Source organism: Rana temporaria, chromosome 1 (assembly GCF_905171775.1).
Source record: "Rana temporaria chromosome 1, aRanTem1.1, whole genome shotgun sequence".
Taxonomy (NCBI): domain Eukaryota; kingdom Metazoa; phylum Chordata; class Amphibia; order Anura; family Ranidae; genus Rana; species Rana temporaria.
Window position 1 is genome coordinate 471,191,237 of NC_053489.1, and position 18,104 is coordinate 471,209,340.

At 43.2% G+C, this 18,104-nt stretch overlaps 1 protein-coding gene across 4 annotated transcripts in view; it reads right to left on the reverse strand.

Annotated features, from left to right (window-relative positions):
- CASP6 (caspase 6) overlaps positions 1 to 18,104 on the reverse strand; it is a 68,996-nt gene that overhangs the window by 15,151 nt on the left and 35,741 nt on the right. For 2 of the 4 annotated variants that reach the window (XM_040329127.1, XM_040329145.1), the window contains 4 exons: positions 13,921 to 13,959; positions 12,534 to 12,572; positions 4,895 to 4,931; positions 902 to 1,051 (listed from right to left, as the gene is read on the reverse strand). In XM_040329127.1, coding sequence (XP_040185061.1) covers positions 902 to 1,051; positions 4,895 to 4,931; positions 12,534 to 12,572; positions 13,921 to 13,959 — 265 coding nt within the window. The remainder of the gene's footprint in view (positions 1 to 901; positions 1,052 to 4,894; positions 4,932 to 12,533; positions 12,573 to 13,920; positions 13,960 to 18,104) is intronic. The other 2 variants (XM_040329136.1, XM_040329153.1) reach the window with 1 other exon arrangement.

Genomic DNA, 18,104 nt, shown 5'->3' on the forward strand with positions numbered 1-18,104 from the left:
TAGCACAGTGACAGTGCATCATTTTTAGCACTGATCACTGTATTAGTGTCCCCAAAAAGTGTCAAAAGCATCAGTTAGCTTTCCACTGTCCGCTGCAATGTCGCAAACCCGCTAAAAGTCGCTGTTCCCAGCCAATACTAGTACAAAAAAAGATATCCCATAGTTGTAGATGCTATAACTTTTGCGCAAACCAATCAATATACACTTATTGGGATTTTTTTTCTAAAAATATGTGGCAGAATACATGTTGGCCTAAATTGATGAAGACATTTGATTTTTTTAATTTTTTATTGGATGTGTTTTATAGCAGAAAGTAAAAAATATATTATTTTTATTCCAATATTGTTGTTGTTTTTTTTTTTGTTTATAGCGCAAAAAATTTAACGCAGGGATGATCAAATTCCACCAAAAGATATCTATTTGTGGGGGAAAAAAATTACATCAAATTTTATTTGGGTAGAGCACGACCGTGTAATTGTCAGTTAAAGTAATGCAGTGCCGTGTCGCAAAAAAATGGCCTGGTTATGAAAGGCAGTAAATCTTCCAGAGGACAAGTGGTTAAGCTTTGACAAAAAAAGCCCAAAAACTGTAAGACGATTGGTTTCTATGTAGAACTGCACCAGATTTAGCACCAGTAACCCAACTGTCATTAGTTTACATCAGGGGTCTTTAAACTACGGCCCTCCAGCTGTTGCGGAACTACAAGTCCCATGAGGCATTGTAAAACTCTGACATTCACAGACATGACTAGGCATGATGGGAATTGTAGTTCCTGAACAACTGGAGGGCCGTAGTTTGAGGACCCCTGGTACATCTCTTGGCCAACTTTACATCCAGTGCATTCTAGCTTGATCTAGACAGCTGGATATTGGAACTTTAGTTCACCTTTTTCTGCACTTACCTTCTCTCAAGGTTAAATCGATCAGCTGTGGTACCTCTCCTTTCAGGCATTCTTAAGCGATAGTTAAACCATTCATGGTTGAAGATTAAAGCCAATCCACGGCGTCCATATTTCATTTTATATTCTGCAGCTGGATCAAGTGCCGGGGACCTTACAAAATGATCAAAAGCAAATTGAAGATTTGACTGAATAAATATCTAATTCTTCATGTGTTTATCAAGATGATTTTCTAAACACATGGGGGTGGATTCAGCAAGCAATTGCGTCTGCGTAACCATCGTTACGCAGCGCAATTGCTTAGTTGCGCCGGTGTAACGACTTTTCTGTATTCAGAAAGCTCGTTACGCCGACTGCAGCCTAAGATATGACTGGCATAAGGCTCTTATGCCGTCGTATCGTAGGCTGCATTCTTACGATGGCCGCTAGGTGGCGTTCCCGTAGTGGTCAGCGTAGAGTATGCAAATTGCATACCAACGCCGGTTCACAACCGTACGCGCGCCCTACGTACGCATTTTACGTCGTTTACGTTCGTCGGGTTCCGCGTAAGGCTGCTCCTGCTATTAGCAGGGGCAGCCAATGCCAAGTATACCCGTCGTTCCCGCGTCGCAATGTTTGAAAATTACGTTGTTTGCGTAAGTGAATCGTGAATGGCGCTGGACGCCATTTACGTTCACGTTGAAGCAAATGACGTCCTTGCGACGTCATTTGCCGCAATGCACGTCGGGAAAGTTTCCCGACGGAGCATGCGCACTACGTTCGGCGCGGGAACGCGCCTAATTTAAATGATCCACGCCCCCTACGGGATCATTTCAATTACGCGCCCTTGCGCCGGGCAGTTTTAAGGAGCGCCCGCGCAAATTACGTAGCTACTGCTTCATGAATGAAGCGTAGCGCACGTAATTTATGGAGGCGCAGCGTTAAAATGGTACGCTGCGCCTCCGTAAGAGGGCGCAATTCGTACCTGAATCCACCCCATGGGTTTGAGGTAAAGTATCTTACAGACAAAATTAAAAATTAACTGTTATGTTGTTTCTCCTGCCTACCTGAGTCAAGTATTTCTTAAAGTCAAACACTTAATTTTTAACATTTGTGTTAGGCCCCTTTCAGACTGTGGCGGGAGCCGCGGTGGCGGTATAACGCCGCTAAAAATAGCGGCGCTATACCGCCGGGATTGCCGCGAGAATCAGCCGCTAGCGGTGCGGTATTAACCCCCGCTAGCGGCCGATTAAGGGTTAATACCGCCCGCAATGCGCCTCTATAGAGGCGCATTGCGGGCGGTATTGCCGCGGTTTCCCATTGTTTTCAATGGGAAGGAGCGGTGAAGGAGCGGTATACATGCCGCTCCTCTCACCGCTCCAAAGATGCTGCTGACAGGAGATATTTTTGTCTCCCGCCAGCGCATCGCCTCAGTGTGAAAGCCCTCGGGCTTTCACATTGAGTCTGCAGTGAAGGAGTTTTTCAGGCGGGATAGCAGCGCTATTTTTAGCGCTGTACCGCCTGAAAAACTCCTCAATGTGAAAGGGGCCTAACAGAAAAAAAAAAAAAAAGAGAACAGCAATTACAAAACTAGACAGAACAGTATTACAATATTCAGCAAAATTGAAATGCAGTCTACAATAAATATGTTAGACACAATCCATGAAAATGGGCAACCAGGTATTAGGCTAATTTCTATAGGAGGAAAAAGGATTGGCTCAGCGGGGGCTACTCTCTGGAACCAAACCCCTCTTGACATTCGTATCTCCCCAAGTCTTTTTATGTTTAGGAAGAAGCTGAAGACTTGGTTATTCTGCCAAGCATTTCAATCATAGGCCTATTTTTCTACGCTTATCCACTCACTGATCTCTGTCTCTTTCTCACTCCTCTTTTTTCCTTTTTGCCTCCTCTCTTTTCCCCTTTATCTCACCTCCTGCTCCGCCGCAGTTTCTTTTATTTATACTACCCTCGCCAGAACATCCGGGCTATCTGTCACAAAGCGCTTTGGCACCACCGAATGGTGGTATATGTGCGCTTCACAAACAAATAGTAATAAATAAATAAAATAAATAGGCTGCATTCACACTGGCGATTAAGGCCAGTTTGAATTGTAGCGGCAGTTCCTGCTGCAGCTCTCAGCGGCTAGCTGTGTTCACTATAATGAAAGGTCGCCAGCGGCAGTAGCTATTCGTGGCTCTCTGCACAGCCTATGTGATAGGTTGGGACAATTATATACAGTAAAGCGCATGTGGTAAATCCTGTAAAGGAAAAAGAGAGTCCTCTGAGCAATAAGTCCTGTAAGCTAGGTGAGCTTGTACCATGAGTGACAGTTTGTTTTACCGGGCAGCCATGCAGGGGGAGCTGAAGCAACACTCCAAGTACATATGATAAAAGAAACAACAAAAAAAAAAAGCAGGCGCCACTAGGTGAACTGTACAGCTTTTACTCAGTGTTTGAAATAAAAGTACTCACATTAAGTTAAGGAATTCAGGCATGTAGTTGTTGTCCTGCGATTCGTCCGGGTCCAACCGATAGATGCGAGTATCCTTGGGTCTCTATCACAGTGCTGGTGTTTTTGTAGGTGTAACCTTGCTGGGTCCCCGCAACCATAGCATCCATAAGCGTGCGCTTCAACGTGCGCTCCGGCGTCTCCATCGGCACATCTGTGCACCTACAATCCCTACAACCAAGCGCATGGACCCAGCAAGGTTACACCTACAAAAACACCAGCGCTGTGATAGAGACCCAAGGATACTCACATCTATCGGTTGGACCCGGACGAATCGCAGGACAACAACTACATTCCTGAATTCCTTGTGCCCATCAGATGCAGCAGCCCGCCAGTGCCCATGACATGCAGCCCGCCAGTGCCCATGACATGCAGCCTGCCAGTGCCCATGACATGCAGCCCGCCAGTGCCCATCATGTGCAGCCTGCCAGTGCCCATGACATGCAGCCTGCCAGTTCCCATCATGTGCAGCTTGCCAGTACTCATCATGTGCAGCTTGCTAGTGCCCAGGAGGTACAGCCTATCAGTGCCCATGAGGTCACACTGTGTGTCAAAGCTGGATCTGAATTGCCCTGCAGCAGTTGCTATAACGATGTCTCTGATCCAGCATCGCCGGCCGCCTCTCTCCGCCGGACACAGCCCGGCGAAAGATGCGGCTGAAGCTGTGACATTTTATTGGTGAGGCGGGGCCACCCGTCACGTGACCCCGTCCCCCTCTGACGCACCCTCTGCTATGTCACTGGGGAAGCCTGGCTTCCCCCTTGCGTCAGAGGGGGTGGGGTCATGTGACGGGTGGCCCCGCCTCACCAATAAAAGAAATGTCACAGCTTCAGCCGCGTCATTCGCCGGGCTGTGTCCGGCGGAGAGAGGCGGCCGGCGATGCTGGATCAGAGACATCGTTGCAGCTGCTGCACGGAGCGAGAAGGAGGAGAGAGGGGAGACTCTGAGGAGTGAGAAGGAGAGAGGGGAGACTCTGAGGGGCGGCACCCAGCGGGATGACACGTGCGGCACCCAGCGGGATGACCCCGCAACTTTTTCGGCACCATTATCGGTAACATTTTCTGTTTCGGCAAAGTGGGGAAAACACCATTTTCAGCCGATTATGTTTCAGCGGCCGAAATTTCGGTGCATCCCTAGTCAAAACTGAGGGAAAAAAAATCGTTTTTTTTTTAATATATTTTTGGGGATATTTATTATAGCAAAAAGTAAAAAAAACATTGAATTTTTTTTCAAAATGGTCGCTCTTCTTTTGTTTATAGCGCAAAAAATAAAAACCGCAGAGGTGATCAAATACCACCAAAAGAAAGCTCTATTTGTGGGGGAAAATTTCATATGGGTATAAGTGTTGCATGACAGCGCAATTGTCATTCAAAGTGTGACAGCGCTGAAAGCTGAAAAATGGCTTGGGCAGGAAGGGGTTAAAAGTGCCCAGTATTGGGGTGGTTAAAAACAACTAAACAATAAACGCCCATCAACTAAATATCAATATTTACCAAATGTTCACTTACCGTGACACACACGCATCTGTCTCTGTGAAATTTCCATCTGTCAAGTTAAATAAAAAGTGTGTATAAACAATGGTAATCACTAGGCTACATCTTAGCAGTCACACTATAAGAAAAACAGCCTTTAGCCCTTTACTGCTATGGTCCTGCTCATATTTTCTACCCCACAATACTTAGTTCTCATGTCTATGTGGATGGACCAATAAAACACCCTGGCCCGGATTCAGGTAGAATTGCGCATTATTTACGGAGGCGCAGGGCAACGTTTTTGCCCTGCGCCCCCGCAAATTTGCTGCGCTGCCCTTGATTCACGGAGCAGAAGCTCCGTAAATTGCGCGGGCGCGCCGGCAAAATGCCCGGCGCAAGAGCGCGCAATTTAAATGATCCCGTAGGGGGCGGGGATCATTTAAATTAGGCGCGTTCCCACGCCGATCGTAGAGCGCATGCTCCGTCGGGAAACTTTCCCGACGTGCATTGCGGCAAATGACGTCGCAAGGACGTAATTTGCTTCAAAGTGAACGTGAATGGCATCCAACGCCATTCACGAATTACTTACGCAAACTACGTACAATTCAAATTTCGCGACGCGGGAACGACGGGTATACATAACATTGGCTGCCCCTGCTAATAGCATGGGCAGCCTTACGCAAAAACCGCTGTACGGAAACGACGTAAATTGCGTAAGCAGGGCTCGCGCAACGTTGTGAATCGGTGTTAGTATGCAATTTGCATACTATACGCTGAGCACAACGGAACGCCACCTAGCGGCCATCGCAAGAATGCAGCCTAAGATATGCGGGCATAAGAGCCTTATGCCGCGCAGATCTTAGGCTGCAGTCGGCGTAACGAGGTTCCTGAATCAGGAGCACTCGTTACGCCGGGGCAAGTAAGCAATTGCGCTGTGTAACCTATGGTTACACAGGCGCAATTGCTTCTTGAATCCACCCCAAAGTACATATTTCAACATTCACTGAATTTGATTATTAGCTTTCTAAAAGCAGAGATCTTATATACTAGATAGTATCCAAGATGGCAGCTGCCTTGGCTGTAAAGCATAGGAGGGTTTAGTTCCACGTTAAAACTTAAAACATTACACACAGCAGCAGCTACAAAAGTCCTGCTAAGGGTACACACCTTCTAGTGTTCTTACTGCTATCTCTAATGCTGGCCATACAAGGATCACAATTCAGCCAGTTCGGTAGGGCCAATGCTGTTTGTGACATCAGATCCCTGTCTCCTGCCTTCCAGAAGCTCCAAAAAGCTGTGTAAACTCTGTTCTTTTAACTGATGTAGAGGAGAGAAGGCAGATACAACTTATATAGAAGAATTTGTTTAACCTGAGGCTAGTCACTTCACTGGGTATATGCAAGTGTTTACAACCACTTTAAAGAATTGGCCCAATGCTGAAAAGCTCATGGACTGATGTCATGGTGGGGTGCCCAAACACTTTCAAACCTTCATGGGCATGTCAGGCTGGTGCTGTCAGGTGTGCTATGCTGAGACCTCATGAAATTTGGGATCTATTTTTATTTTTTTATTGGGGTGCTTAAGGGACATTGAAAAGGTAAGTACAGGAAGCCTAAGGACCCGCCTAAAAAGTAAGGTTCACTTGAAAAAAAAAAAAAAGATTTAAAATAGCCATTTGCTAAAGGAGATCTACTGCGAGTGAAGCATGGAGATTGCCACCACTGGTCTCTTCTCCTAAAAATGCTACATTTCTTGCTTCCAAATTGGCCATCTAGCTTAATAGTTATGAATATCAGTGAGGTCTCCAGATAACTAACTATAGGGTAAAAAATTGGGGGTACCATGATCATCCAAATAGCAATGATAACTGACACGGCCAGTAAATTTGTTGATGCCTTCCTCATGCCCCATGTAACAGGTCTACCTTCTTACATATGGGACACTACAGATTTGCTCAAACATATAGAGTGGATTCAGGTCCCTCCGGATGCCCTGTTTGTGGCTGTTGATGTTAGTATTAAGGCATTGTACTCCAGTATCCCCCACAGATGGCTGAAGATCAGACCACTTGGGCTCTCAATGGATTAATTTTGAAGCTATTACAATTATTTTGTATTTATGGAACAACATTTTTAACAGGTCCAAGGAGTAGCCAGGGGCACCTCATGTGCCCCTTCCTATGCAAATCTTTACCTCTGTGGTTGGGAAAGAATGGTATTTTTAGAAGACCGTTACCTACCTTATCTTAACCATGTTTTCTGTTGGTACAGATTCATAAACGATCTATTCTTCATCTGGACGGCCTCTAAAGAGTTCCTGATTGAGTTTATCCAGCAACTTATTATCAATGACTTAAATATGTACTTTACCTTTAATTTTGACCCGAGCATATCCTGTTTTTAAACTTTATGATCATCAAACATCCTGATGGCACACTTGCCATGGACTTAGACCAGAAACCTACAGCCGGTAACACTGTTGAATGCTTCTAGTGCACACCCAAGACCTCTTGTCTGTAGCATTCCTTATATGTAATTTCTCAGATTGCGTAGAAATTGCATGGAGGAAGGAGATTTCCATATACAAGATAACACCCTAAGTGAGCGCCTCTTGCTAAGGGGCTATTCCCTTACAGGCTTGAGGAAGACATTTAAATTGGACATTGGCCCGTACCAGGACATCGCTCTTATATGATCCCCCCAAAACCAGACAATCAGATACAGTGAAAATAATTACCCCGCATTGCCCACGGTGCCCATGGGTACAGGAAGGTACTTCATATAGATTTCCTAATGGCGGTTTAGAGCAGCGAAACATGTAGAGGATGGAATGTTCGTGCACTGAGGAATATTACAACTCCTATGTTCCATAATGGAGTACCAGTGTAATGTGAACTTTGTATAGATTTTATCTAGTTTTTGTCATAATTTGTATCTGGATATTTCACTATGTTTTCTATATATCAATAAAATTCATATTTTTTACTTAATGTGTAATCTGTTCAGGGTAGAGCTATTCCACTGTTTTGCCCTTCGCTTAGGAGACTTTTCTTGGGGAATAGTCTCCTTGCACTTGCTTAATAGTTTGACATACTGGTCCTAAATAATTTCATATAGCTCACTTTATTCGGACCTTCCTGATCTGCATATTTGTTTGACTCCAAGTATTGAGGCCTGTTGGTCAGATTAACAGACAGCCAGGGAAGTAGCATTTTCAGATGGTGGACAACAATGCCAGCTCTCATTATTCTCTCTTTAAACTTAAAACCTTTAGTTGTTACGGTTTGGATAGATTTAGGAAGGGTTATAGTTTCTTCCAAGTTTTATTGCTGTCAGAGTCTGTTGAAAGAATTTATTCTCGCTGCTTCTTGTGCCACTGGTACAAGAAGGGGCAATCTCTCCATCAATGCTACAACATTTTTACAAGCCTAAAAGATTTCCTAATCATGGTATAGGGTAAGTTCACTCCAGATGTGGTGGGACTGTATTGGGCGGCTATTCCGTTGCAGTCCCACTGCATGACAAGGCTCCTTATCTGCCTGGTTCACACCATTGTATTGTGGTGGTGTGCGCTGAAAAAAAATTAGGGCATGCAATACTTTTTTTCAGTGCAGTGTGAGACAATCTACTGCTTCACACTGCGTGGTGGCCAGTTGAACTTTATGGACGACTGTGTAACATTTAAATAAAGTTTGTTTAAAAGAAAAAAAGTGAACAATGATCCGGCCACAATGCACACCAGCCACTGTATTGTAAGGCAGCAGCTGGTATGAGCATACCCAGAAAAATACTGGACTTCAGTTTAGTCAGGTTTGTGATCATATAAAGTCAAATTAGTTTTAAAATAATTATGAACTTGTAGGATTCTAGCTTTTATTTTTCAGTCGCAGGATAGAATAGAAACCATTTTTGCATTTCCTTCAGTTTTAAAAAAAGGTGAGAGGCCATTCCTGCTATTTGGTGGAGGTTCCTTCTGGATATCACCCTTTGGATTTTTGCACTATTATATTCCGATTTGGATCATCTTTTTGCACTTGAGCACTTTATATGGACTTTATTATATAATTTTTAATTATACATCATATATCATATGTTTTAACTTTCTGTATGTATAGTTTAACCTCCCTGGCGGTCTTCCCGAGACTGACTCGGGGTTAGATTTTCCTGCTACGATCGGTAACCCCGAGTCAGTCTCGGGCTCGCCTCGCTGAATCCACAGGCACTTTTTACTTACCTTGTCCCTGGATCCAGCGATGCCACCGCGCTGTGTGAGCGAGCGGGACCTCGCTCGATTCACATAGTGCTTCCGTGTGACGCCGATCTCCGTTCCCTGCGACGTTACGACGCACGGGGACGGAGAACGGCGCCAAATTCAAAAACGTAAACAAACACTTTACATACAGTATACTGTAATCTTATAGATTACAGTACTGTATGTAAAAAATACACACACCCCTTGTCCCTAGTGGTCTGTCCTGTGTCATGCATGTCATTTTATATAATAAAAACGTTTCTTTCTCCCTGCAAACTGTAGATTGTCCATAGCAACCAAAAGTGTCCCTTTATGTCAAAAATAGTTTTAGATCAGCTAAAAAACAGCGATAATAAATTATAATCACTTGCAGAATTGTGCGATAGCGATTTGTGGGGAAATTCGTCATAAAAAAAAAAAAATAATGACAGCAACAATTCTGCAACTGAGCAAATTTCAGTGATTTTAATTTGATTACATTATTGAATAATTTTTATTATAATTATATTATTATTTGTTATAATTATTTATAATTATTTATTATATTATAATTTATAATTTTGTTTTTAAAAAAATGTCATACCCGGGATGCCTATTAGATTCTTGTTTGGTCAGATTTAAGTGAGTTATTTCTAAAAATTACAGACCTACAATATAAAACGCCAAATTTCCTTGCAAATAATGGTACCGCTTTCAGCACCTTTTTTCTGACAGAATCATACCGCCAGGGAGGTTAAAATTGTTTGTTTTGCGCTGCACTATTATTATTTTATATTTATAAACAAGTTCCATCATGTATACATTTGTAGCATCTCTGCGTGTGAAGCAATATGTTTATTTCTGATAAAGCAATCAGATAGTGTCACAGGGGCATAATAAAGCGTTTGAGTGCAAGTCACTTAAATCTCAGCTCCAGGAACTGGGTTTTATACATTTCTTTACAGTTTTTAATAATTGCTATAACTCACATTTGTTTCATATTTTGTATCTAAATTAAAGTTTCTGAGCTTCACTGAGTGATGCTGAAAAAAAAGTATAAAGTATAATCCCGCTATTTTCTGGAATCAGCTCAGTGTAGCTTAGAAACAGCTATTTAAGTAAAAAAAAAAACAATTGTGAGTTTAAACTTGAAAAAACGAATATTCAGGCTGGGTTCACACTGGAGAATGCAGCGGCTCACAGCAGGGGGTCCGGTGTGTCTCCATTCAATGTTTCAGATCTGATTTTAGACCGAATTTTTGGCTGAATTCGGACCTGAAAAACACCAGAAAATGCACAGGACTCCAATTCGCACTGGTGTGAACCCAGCCTAAAAGATAAAAAAAAAGCACTGTGCTTGGAATTGTTCTTTCTGGAATTGGTCTTTAAATAAATGACTGTTCATTCAGAGTCATTACAAGGTCAAACTCAGGTACATACACTGCTTGCATTGCAAAAATACATTTAGCCTAGTGTAAGATTGGGGTGATCAGACTCCAGCGGTAGGTGCGTTTTTAGTGAGTACGCCAGTCCAGAACTGAGTTTAAGGGCCTGGTAGCCCACTTTTATTTAAAAGCACATAAAGTTCAGAAATACATGAGTAGCCCTCACAGGGGGTTCCATCATGACTGTATCTTGCATACTCAACATTTTAGCCTCCTGGCTTTCATTCTTGCCATCCGGCTGTTTCAGGCCTTTAGCCTAAGCCTAAGTTCTGCTCCTCAGAACAAACAGTTTCCTAGAGTTAAGCTCTCTCATAGCTTACTCCTGATCAGCGCCTTGCTGCTCATTCACCAATGACATCTGCCTCCTGCAGACATGCAGCCTCTGACTCCTCTCAGAGGGATGGGAGTCCACGTGACTCCCAGGAACAGACTTCCTGTCTGTTGGGTGGGGCTCTGAGCCATAGTCAGGTCAGAACTAAATAGGCCAAAAGCTGGCGTAAACCAACAGTCTTTAACCACTTCAGCCCCGGACCTTTTATGCAGGTAAAGGACCAGGCCCCTTTTTGCGATTCGGCACTGCGTCGCCTTAACTGACAATTGCGTGGTCGTGCGACGTGGCTCCCAAACAAAATTGGCATCCTTTTTTTCCCACAAATAGAGCTTTATTTTGGTGGTATTTGATCACCTCTGCGGGTTTTTATTTTTTTGCGCTATAAACAAAAATAGAGCGACAATTTTGAAAAAAAATTCAATATTTTTTTCTTTTTGCAATAATAAATATCCCCCAAAAGTATATAAAAAAAGCTTTTTTTTCCTCAGTTTAGGCCGATATGTATTCTTCTACCTATTTTTGGTAAAAAAAAAAAAAAAAAAATATCGCAATAAGCGTTTATCGATTGGTTTGCGCAAAATTTATAGCGTTTACAAAATAGGGGATAGTTTTATTGCATTTTTATTAATAATTTTTTTTTTTTACTACCAATGGCGGCGATAAGCGATTTTTTTCGTGACTGCGACATTATGGCGGACACATCGGCCAATTTTGACACATTTTTGGGACCATTGTCATTTTCACAGCAAAAAATGCTATAAAAATGCATTGTTTACTGTGAAAATGACAATTGCCGTTTGGGAGTTAACCCCTTCAGTGCCCCCTAGTGGTTAAGTGTGACCTCATATGTGTTGCTAACTGTAGGGGGGCGGGGCTGGACGTGTGACGTCATTGATCGCCTTTCTCTATATCAGGGAACAGACGATCAATGACAGCGCCACTGTGAAGAAGTGTTTACACACACCTCATCCCATTCTTCAGCTCCAGGGACCGATCGCGGGACTCCGGCGGCGATCAGGGCTGTGGTCACGGAGCTTCGAACCTGGGCGCGTGACCCACGGCTGGGCATTTAACAATCACGTACAGGTACGTGATTGTGCCCAGCTGTGCCATTCTGCCGACGTATATCGGCGTTAGGCGGTCCTTAAGTGGTTAAGGTCGCACAGGGTCCCAGCACCACACTAGGTTCACACTGACTGCGGGAATGAAAACAGCTGAACACGAACAGTTTCATTCCCGCATGTCAGTGCAAGTCAGGGGCGATTTCAGAGACATTTGTGTGGGTTTCTGTGCAGATGTCAATGGAAATCGCAACCCCGAAATCGGCAATAGTAGTACAGACACTACTTTTGGAAATCGGTGTGGTGCTGCAAAGGCGACGTTGCACCGATTTGGACGCTGCCATTGCCGGCAGTTGACACCGGTTTGGCATATCTCATTAATGTGAACCAGGGCTAAAAGATTTATTAATGATTACAAGCCTTGTTTTCAGCTGACAACACACAGCATTTTTGTCAACTGAGTGGTGTCACCCCTCCTCTCAACCACTCACATCTCTGCCAAATTAAGGCTAGTGTGCAGAGGACACAGAACAGTTTTTGTTGCAAGCTCAACAGGTATTGTATGCACACTTATTAAAAAAAATGTTGTACAAAGAGACAAGGTTTACCTTTGTTCTCCACCTTTCTGCTGTCAACTTCCTGCCGACCTGCAACAGATCATAAAATACAAAAACAGGTTTTGTGGTTTTTTTTTTTTTTTTTTTTATTCATAACACTATAAAACAAATAATACAAGTTAAAGGGGTTGTACAGGTTTGTTTTTTATTTTCCAAATAGGTTCCTTTAAGCTAGTGCATTGTTGGTTCACTTACATTTTCCTTCCATTTCCCTTCTAAATTTTTTTTTCTTTGTCTGAATTTCTCACTTCCTGTTCCTCCTCAGTAAGCTGTTCTGACTGACTTTCCACCGCTCGGATGATGGTGGAAAGCTTACTGAGGAGAAGCAGGAAGTGAGAAATTCAGACAAAGAAAAAAAACATTTAGAAGGGAAATGGAAGGAAAAGGTAAGTGAACCAACAATGCACTAGCTTAAAGGAACCTATTTAAAAAATAAAAAACAAACCTTTACAACCCCTTTAACTTGGTTACAGTATATCACAAACACACATTTTTCCAAAAGTTGTACTACTAAATTAAATTATATAAAATATTTAAAAGTGCACAACTATCATAAACCAAATACCACCTCTAATTTCAAAAGATAACATGCATAACAAATAATGGCACAATCCAAAAATATCAATAAATAATGATATTATATGAGCTTGGTACCAGTAACAGCAATCTCTGCATTTGGGAATATACATAATGTATACGTTTATGTTGCTACTTTCTATGTATATCTTTTTGCTGTACTTTACAGTTACCCATTATCCTTGTCAATAAAAAAAGGTTTTGATCTAAAAAAATAAAATAATGATATAATAAAACAAAACAAAAAGGGAATAAAATAGGAAAATAAGAGAAGTTTATTGTAAGCAGGGTAGGCTTTGTCTGTGTGTATAGCGGTCTGTTCTGGCTTCTGTCAAACGGTCATGCTGGAAAGCCAGCATTCGATCAGCACTTCCCTCCTGTCACAATACAAAAGTGTGGCAGGGGAGATCCCTGCATCAACATTGTTTCTATTGTCACGGAGACCTGTCAATTTTTTTTCTGTTCCACCCACGAAAAAAAACTGAATATGTATATCCAGCTTTAGAGCCGGTTTACACAGGGGCAGCGCGACTTTGGGGGCGACTCGGCAAGGTGATCTCAAGACGACTTCAGGGGCGACTTGCAAAATGACTTCTGTATTGAAGTCAATGCAAGTCATCCTGAGTCGCCCCCAAAGTCGTATAAGAACCTTTTTCTAAGTCGGAGCGACTTGAGTCACTCCTATTAGAAAGGTTCCATTGAACAAAGCGGACGAGTCGCCCCTGTGTGAACCAGCTCTTAGGGTTTACACACACTTTAATAGTCTTGTATAAAAAAATAAAAAAAAGGAGACAGAATGTACCTTTGTTCTCCACTATTCTTCCGTCAATTTCCTGCTGATCTGCAATAGACCATAAAATACAAAACAGGTTTCACATTTGTATTTTCAACTTCATAAAACAAATATTAAATACTTCCGTGTATAAACATTTTCCTAGGAAGCAAATATTTATATTTATATAAAAAAAAATGCATCACTAAATTAAACCATATACCACCTCAAGTTTTAAATGGCAATATGCATAATAATAGCACAATCCATAAATATTAATAAATAATGATACAATAAAAATGTAATTAAAAAAAAAGTAATTGTCATCTCCAGTGCATATCCTGCTGTGATTCTTATATTCAGTCAGCAAGTGTAATCCACCTCAGTGCACATATCCGATCCGTCACCACAATAGGATCAGTGCTCAATCTAAGGCTGGCCATATAATGACATTTTTGCAGTGGCAACAATTGTATTCTGACAGCTGGTACCAACAGCTTTAGGAATACCTGAACAGCAGCTGCATCTGACTCGGTGGATGCAGCCGCTGTTTGGTTGAAAATTTACTGATTGGCTCCCTCGATTTCACCAAAATCAGCTCAGTCTATAGCCAGCTTAAAATTTTTAAATGAATGCAGTACTTACCGTTTTAGAGATCGATGTTCTCCGCCGCTTCCGGGTATGATCTTCGGGACTGGGCGTTCCTATTCCGACGGTCGCATACAGCGCGTCACCAGTTGCCGAAAGAAGCCGAACGTCGGTGCGGCTCTATACGGAGCCTGCGCACCGACGTTCGGCTACTTTCGGGAACTCGTGACGCGCTGTATGCGACCGTCGGAAGGCTGTCAATCAAATTGGAACGCCCAGTCCCGCAGCCCATACCTGGAAGCGGCGGGAGAACATCGATCTCTAAAACGGTAAGTACGGCATTCATTTAAAAAAAAAACACCCGATTCTGCTTAGTAAAATTAGCCTCAATCTAATGTTAAAAATAGATTTTTTGGGTGAACCTCCACTTTAAGGAATGGATGTCTCAAATAGACGATTCAAGACACTGATGACTAGTATAATCTTTCCAAATAAGGTACCAAGGTATCACTCCTCCAAAATGCGCATTTGATTCTTCATTCAAGGTGAGAGTTCTGGGAGCACATAGGTGTCACCGGGAGGTGGAAGTACACCAATTGTCTTCACATTATCACACACACCAATTGATTCTCTTAAAGAAAGTGGGATAGATAGATAGATAGATAGATAGTAGGGGTGCAACGGATCAAAAAACTCACGGATCGGATCGATCCTCGGATCAGGAGTCACGGATCGGATCATTTTCGGATCAGCAAAAAAAAAAGACAAATCTTGTTACACCCACCAGAGTTTTAGATTTCACAGTTCTTCTCAACACAAAACGGAGCTTATGTGCTTAAATACAGTGTTTGGAAATCCGACGGACTGTTTATTGCTAATGTGACAGAACACCTCTGATTTTCACATTTAAACAGTCCGTCAGATTTACAAATACTGTATTTAAGCGTATAAGCTCTGTTTTGTGTTGAAATAACTGCATCTCGCAATACTTATATGTGCAGCCAAGTGGAAGTCGCAGCCCCATGTACGAAAGTGGTGTCATCAGTTCCCTACTGTGACCTGAACTATCCCAATCATCAGATCCCTTTAGTGTCATTGATCGGCGGGCTGAGTGTCTAGTGAAAATCCCCCCTACGTGCTCAGTCCATACAGATCCCCCCGATCGCCTCCTCTCTCTTCTCTGGCAAGCAGCAGGACGCCCGGTGCGGCGGCAGCAGCGGCTCCCCGTGTGGATTCCTCAAGGTGCAGCATGGAGCTCATCGCTGGGCTATTAGGAGTCAATGACATATTGAGCTCAAGTGCCCACAAACTTCCGAGGAGCAGCCTGCATCCCCCGCACCGGGTAGATCCTCGATGGCCACCGCTTCGATAGCTAGGCCGAAGCCGCGGCCTTTCCTATGGACCGGGAGGCCCGTGGATCGCCGTGTGTCCCGACCCGAAGGTGCTGATCCGTACGGATCAGTTGCACCCCTAGTGACAATACATGATGTGTTCCCACTGTCATATGGCATTCTTGTGCCACAGTGCCTACACACCGTCACGGATTTATCCACTAACCTCTTTCCTTCATCATTATATTTGACAGAGAAACCAAAATGCTCCCATACAGGGGATTTAAATGATGCGGGGCATTCAAGCTCCTCCGTTCGCCATGACCACGCTGTGTGTGGACTGAACATGCGCAATTTTTTTTTTTTTTTTAGAAAACAATCCTCGGATCACGTGTGTGCGGTTCGGATCAATCTTTTTCGGTTCGGATCACGGATCAATGACGATCCGTTGCACCCCTAATAGATAGATAGATAGATAGATAGATAGATAGATAGATAGATGTGATTGATTCACTATAGCTTGCGCAACACCATTTACATAAATACATTGCTTTTACTTGTGGCAACACAGTGGGTGTTTGATTTTTAGCATATACTGTATTCTCACATCAATCAAATATTTGAAAGATTTTTATTTACACCGAGGTAGCAGAGGTATACCTTTGTTCCAAAAGTAAAAGTTTAATTCAGAAACTACTCTTCTAATAGAAAACAATGAAAATGATTGTTTGCCTTTTAGGCTCCAGTGTTACTGGAATTCTGCCAGTTTACAGGTTTTATTGTTATATAATCTGATTTTCGATTACAAAATGCTAAGTCAGATGATAGATTGACCCATAGCTAGTCATGCGAGGTAAGAAATGCCCTATAATGAGTAGGATTGGTACATATCTGCTTTTATCCATGTATTTTTATCTTCCCAACAATGCGGATCACACAGATTATATACTTGGTCAGAAGAAGTGATTAAACACATTCAATGACAACTTGTGACGAGATTGAAATTAGCTAAAATGCTGTTTTTATATGACATAAGTTTGTACTTTTCAGAAATCTTTAAACCAGAACGCCAGTCAAAACTTTTGAAAGTTGAAAAATATCAAAATTTTCAATGCAGCTCTGACCAATGTATATGTATGTGCCATACCTGGGGGGTTACCTTGGAAGCTAAAAATCACTGAACTGAGCATCGCTTCTACAGTGATCTCCATTAGCTACCATGTCCCATACTGTGCAGATGCCCTGATGCACTGTGCAGATGCCCTGCTGCACTGTAAGGAGGTCGCTTGCCTTGGAATGGGTGCCATTTAGGTACTTTGAATTTCCCCCCGATTAATACAAAGCATTCTCTATTTGAACAAGGTGGAGAGCAGAGGTCGGCTACCCGGGGGTCACGATCTACCTGTCGACCGTGGGCAGGTGACTGGTAGATCACCATCAAGTTCCTGTCCACCCGCAAGTGCTCCTCCCCCTCAATCGATTGGCAGAGCAGGAAAGAGCCAAGGTGCCTTGGTGCCTTACCGCCTGAGCTCTCAAGCTGGGAAGCATAGCCAGTTCTAGGCAGAGGCATTCCCCAACCCGCAGCACACCCCTTTCATGTGGAGATTCACTGTTGGCTAATTTGGGCTCCTGTAGCCCTGATTGCAGAGCGTTGATCCCTGCCGGTCCTCCCCTCCAATTCTTTCAAGTGGGTGACATTACGTGACCTGAGAGGAGACCGGCAGGGATCAGAGCACCAGAACAAGTAGCTGTGTCACAGCAACCCTCCAGTAATGTGCCCTCCAGACCCCCCCCCCAGTTCCACGTTCTCTAGGCCCCCTCTGCGCTGTGCCCTCCAAGCCCCCCCCCCTGCGCTGTGCCCTCCAGGCCCCCCCCTGCGCTGTGCCCTCCAGGCCCCCCCCTGCGCTGTGCCTTGCCCAGCAGCATCTAGTGTATTGCAGAGGAACAGACTTTTTCACTTCCGGTTTTGGTTCTCTGTTTCCTGGTCTGTTAATGGCCAGTGAAGCAGCCGATCAGACCAATCTTGTGTCTGACCAGCTGCATAATTGGAGGCCAGAGGAGAGATCTAGGGTCTAATAAATTCCATATAGAAGACCTGTCAAGGCCCATGTTATCACAAGGGATGTTGTTCATCCCTTGAAATAGCAATGAAGTTGATAATAAAAAAAAGGGACAGTGTAAAAAAAAGTTTTAAATAAAAAAAAAAAAAAAATGTAAAGTGCTCCCGTAAATGTGAATGCATACGCAAGTCCCGCACGCATATATAAATGGTGATCACACACCACACATGTGAGG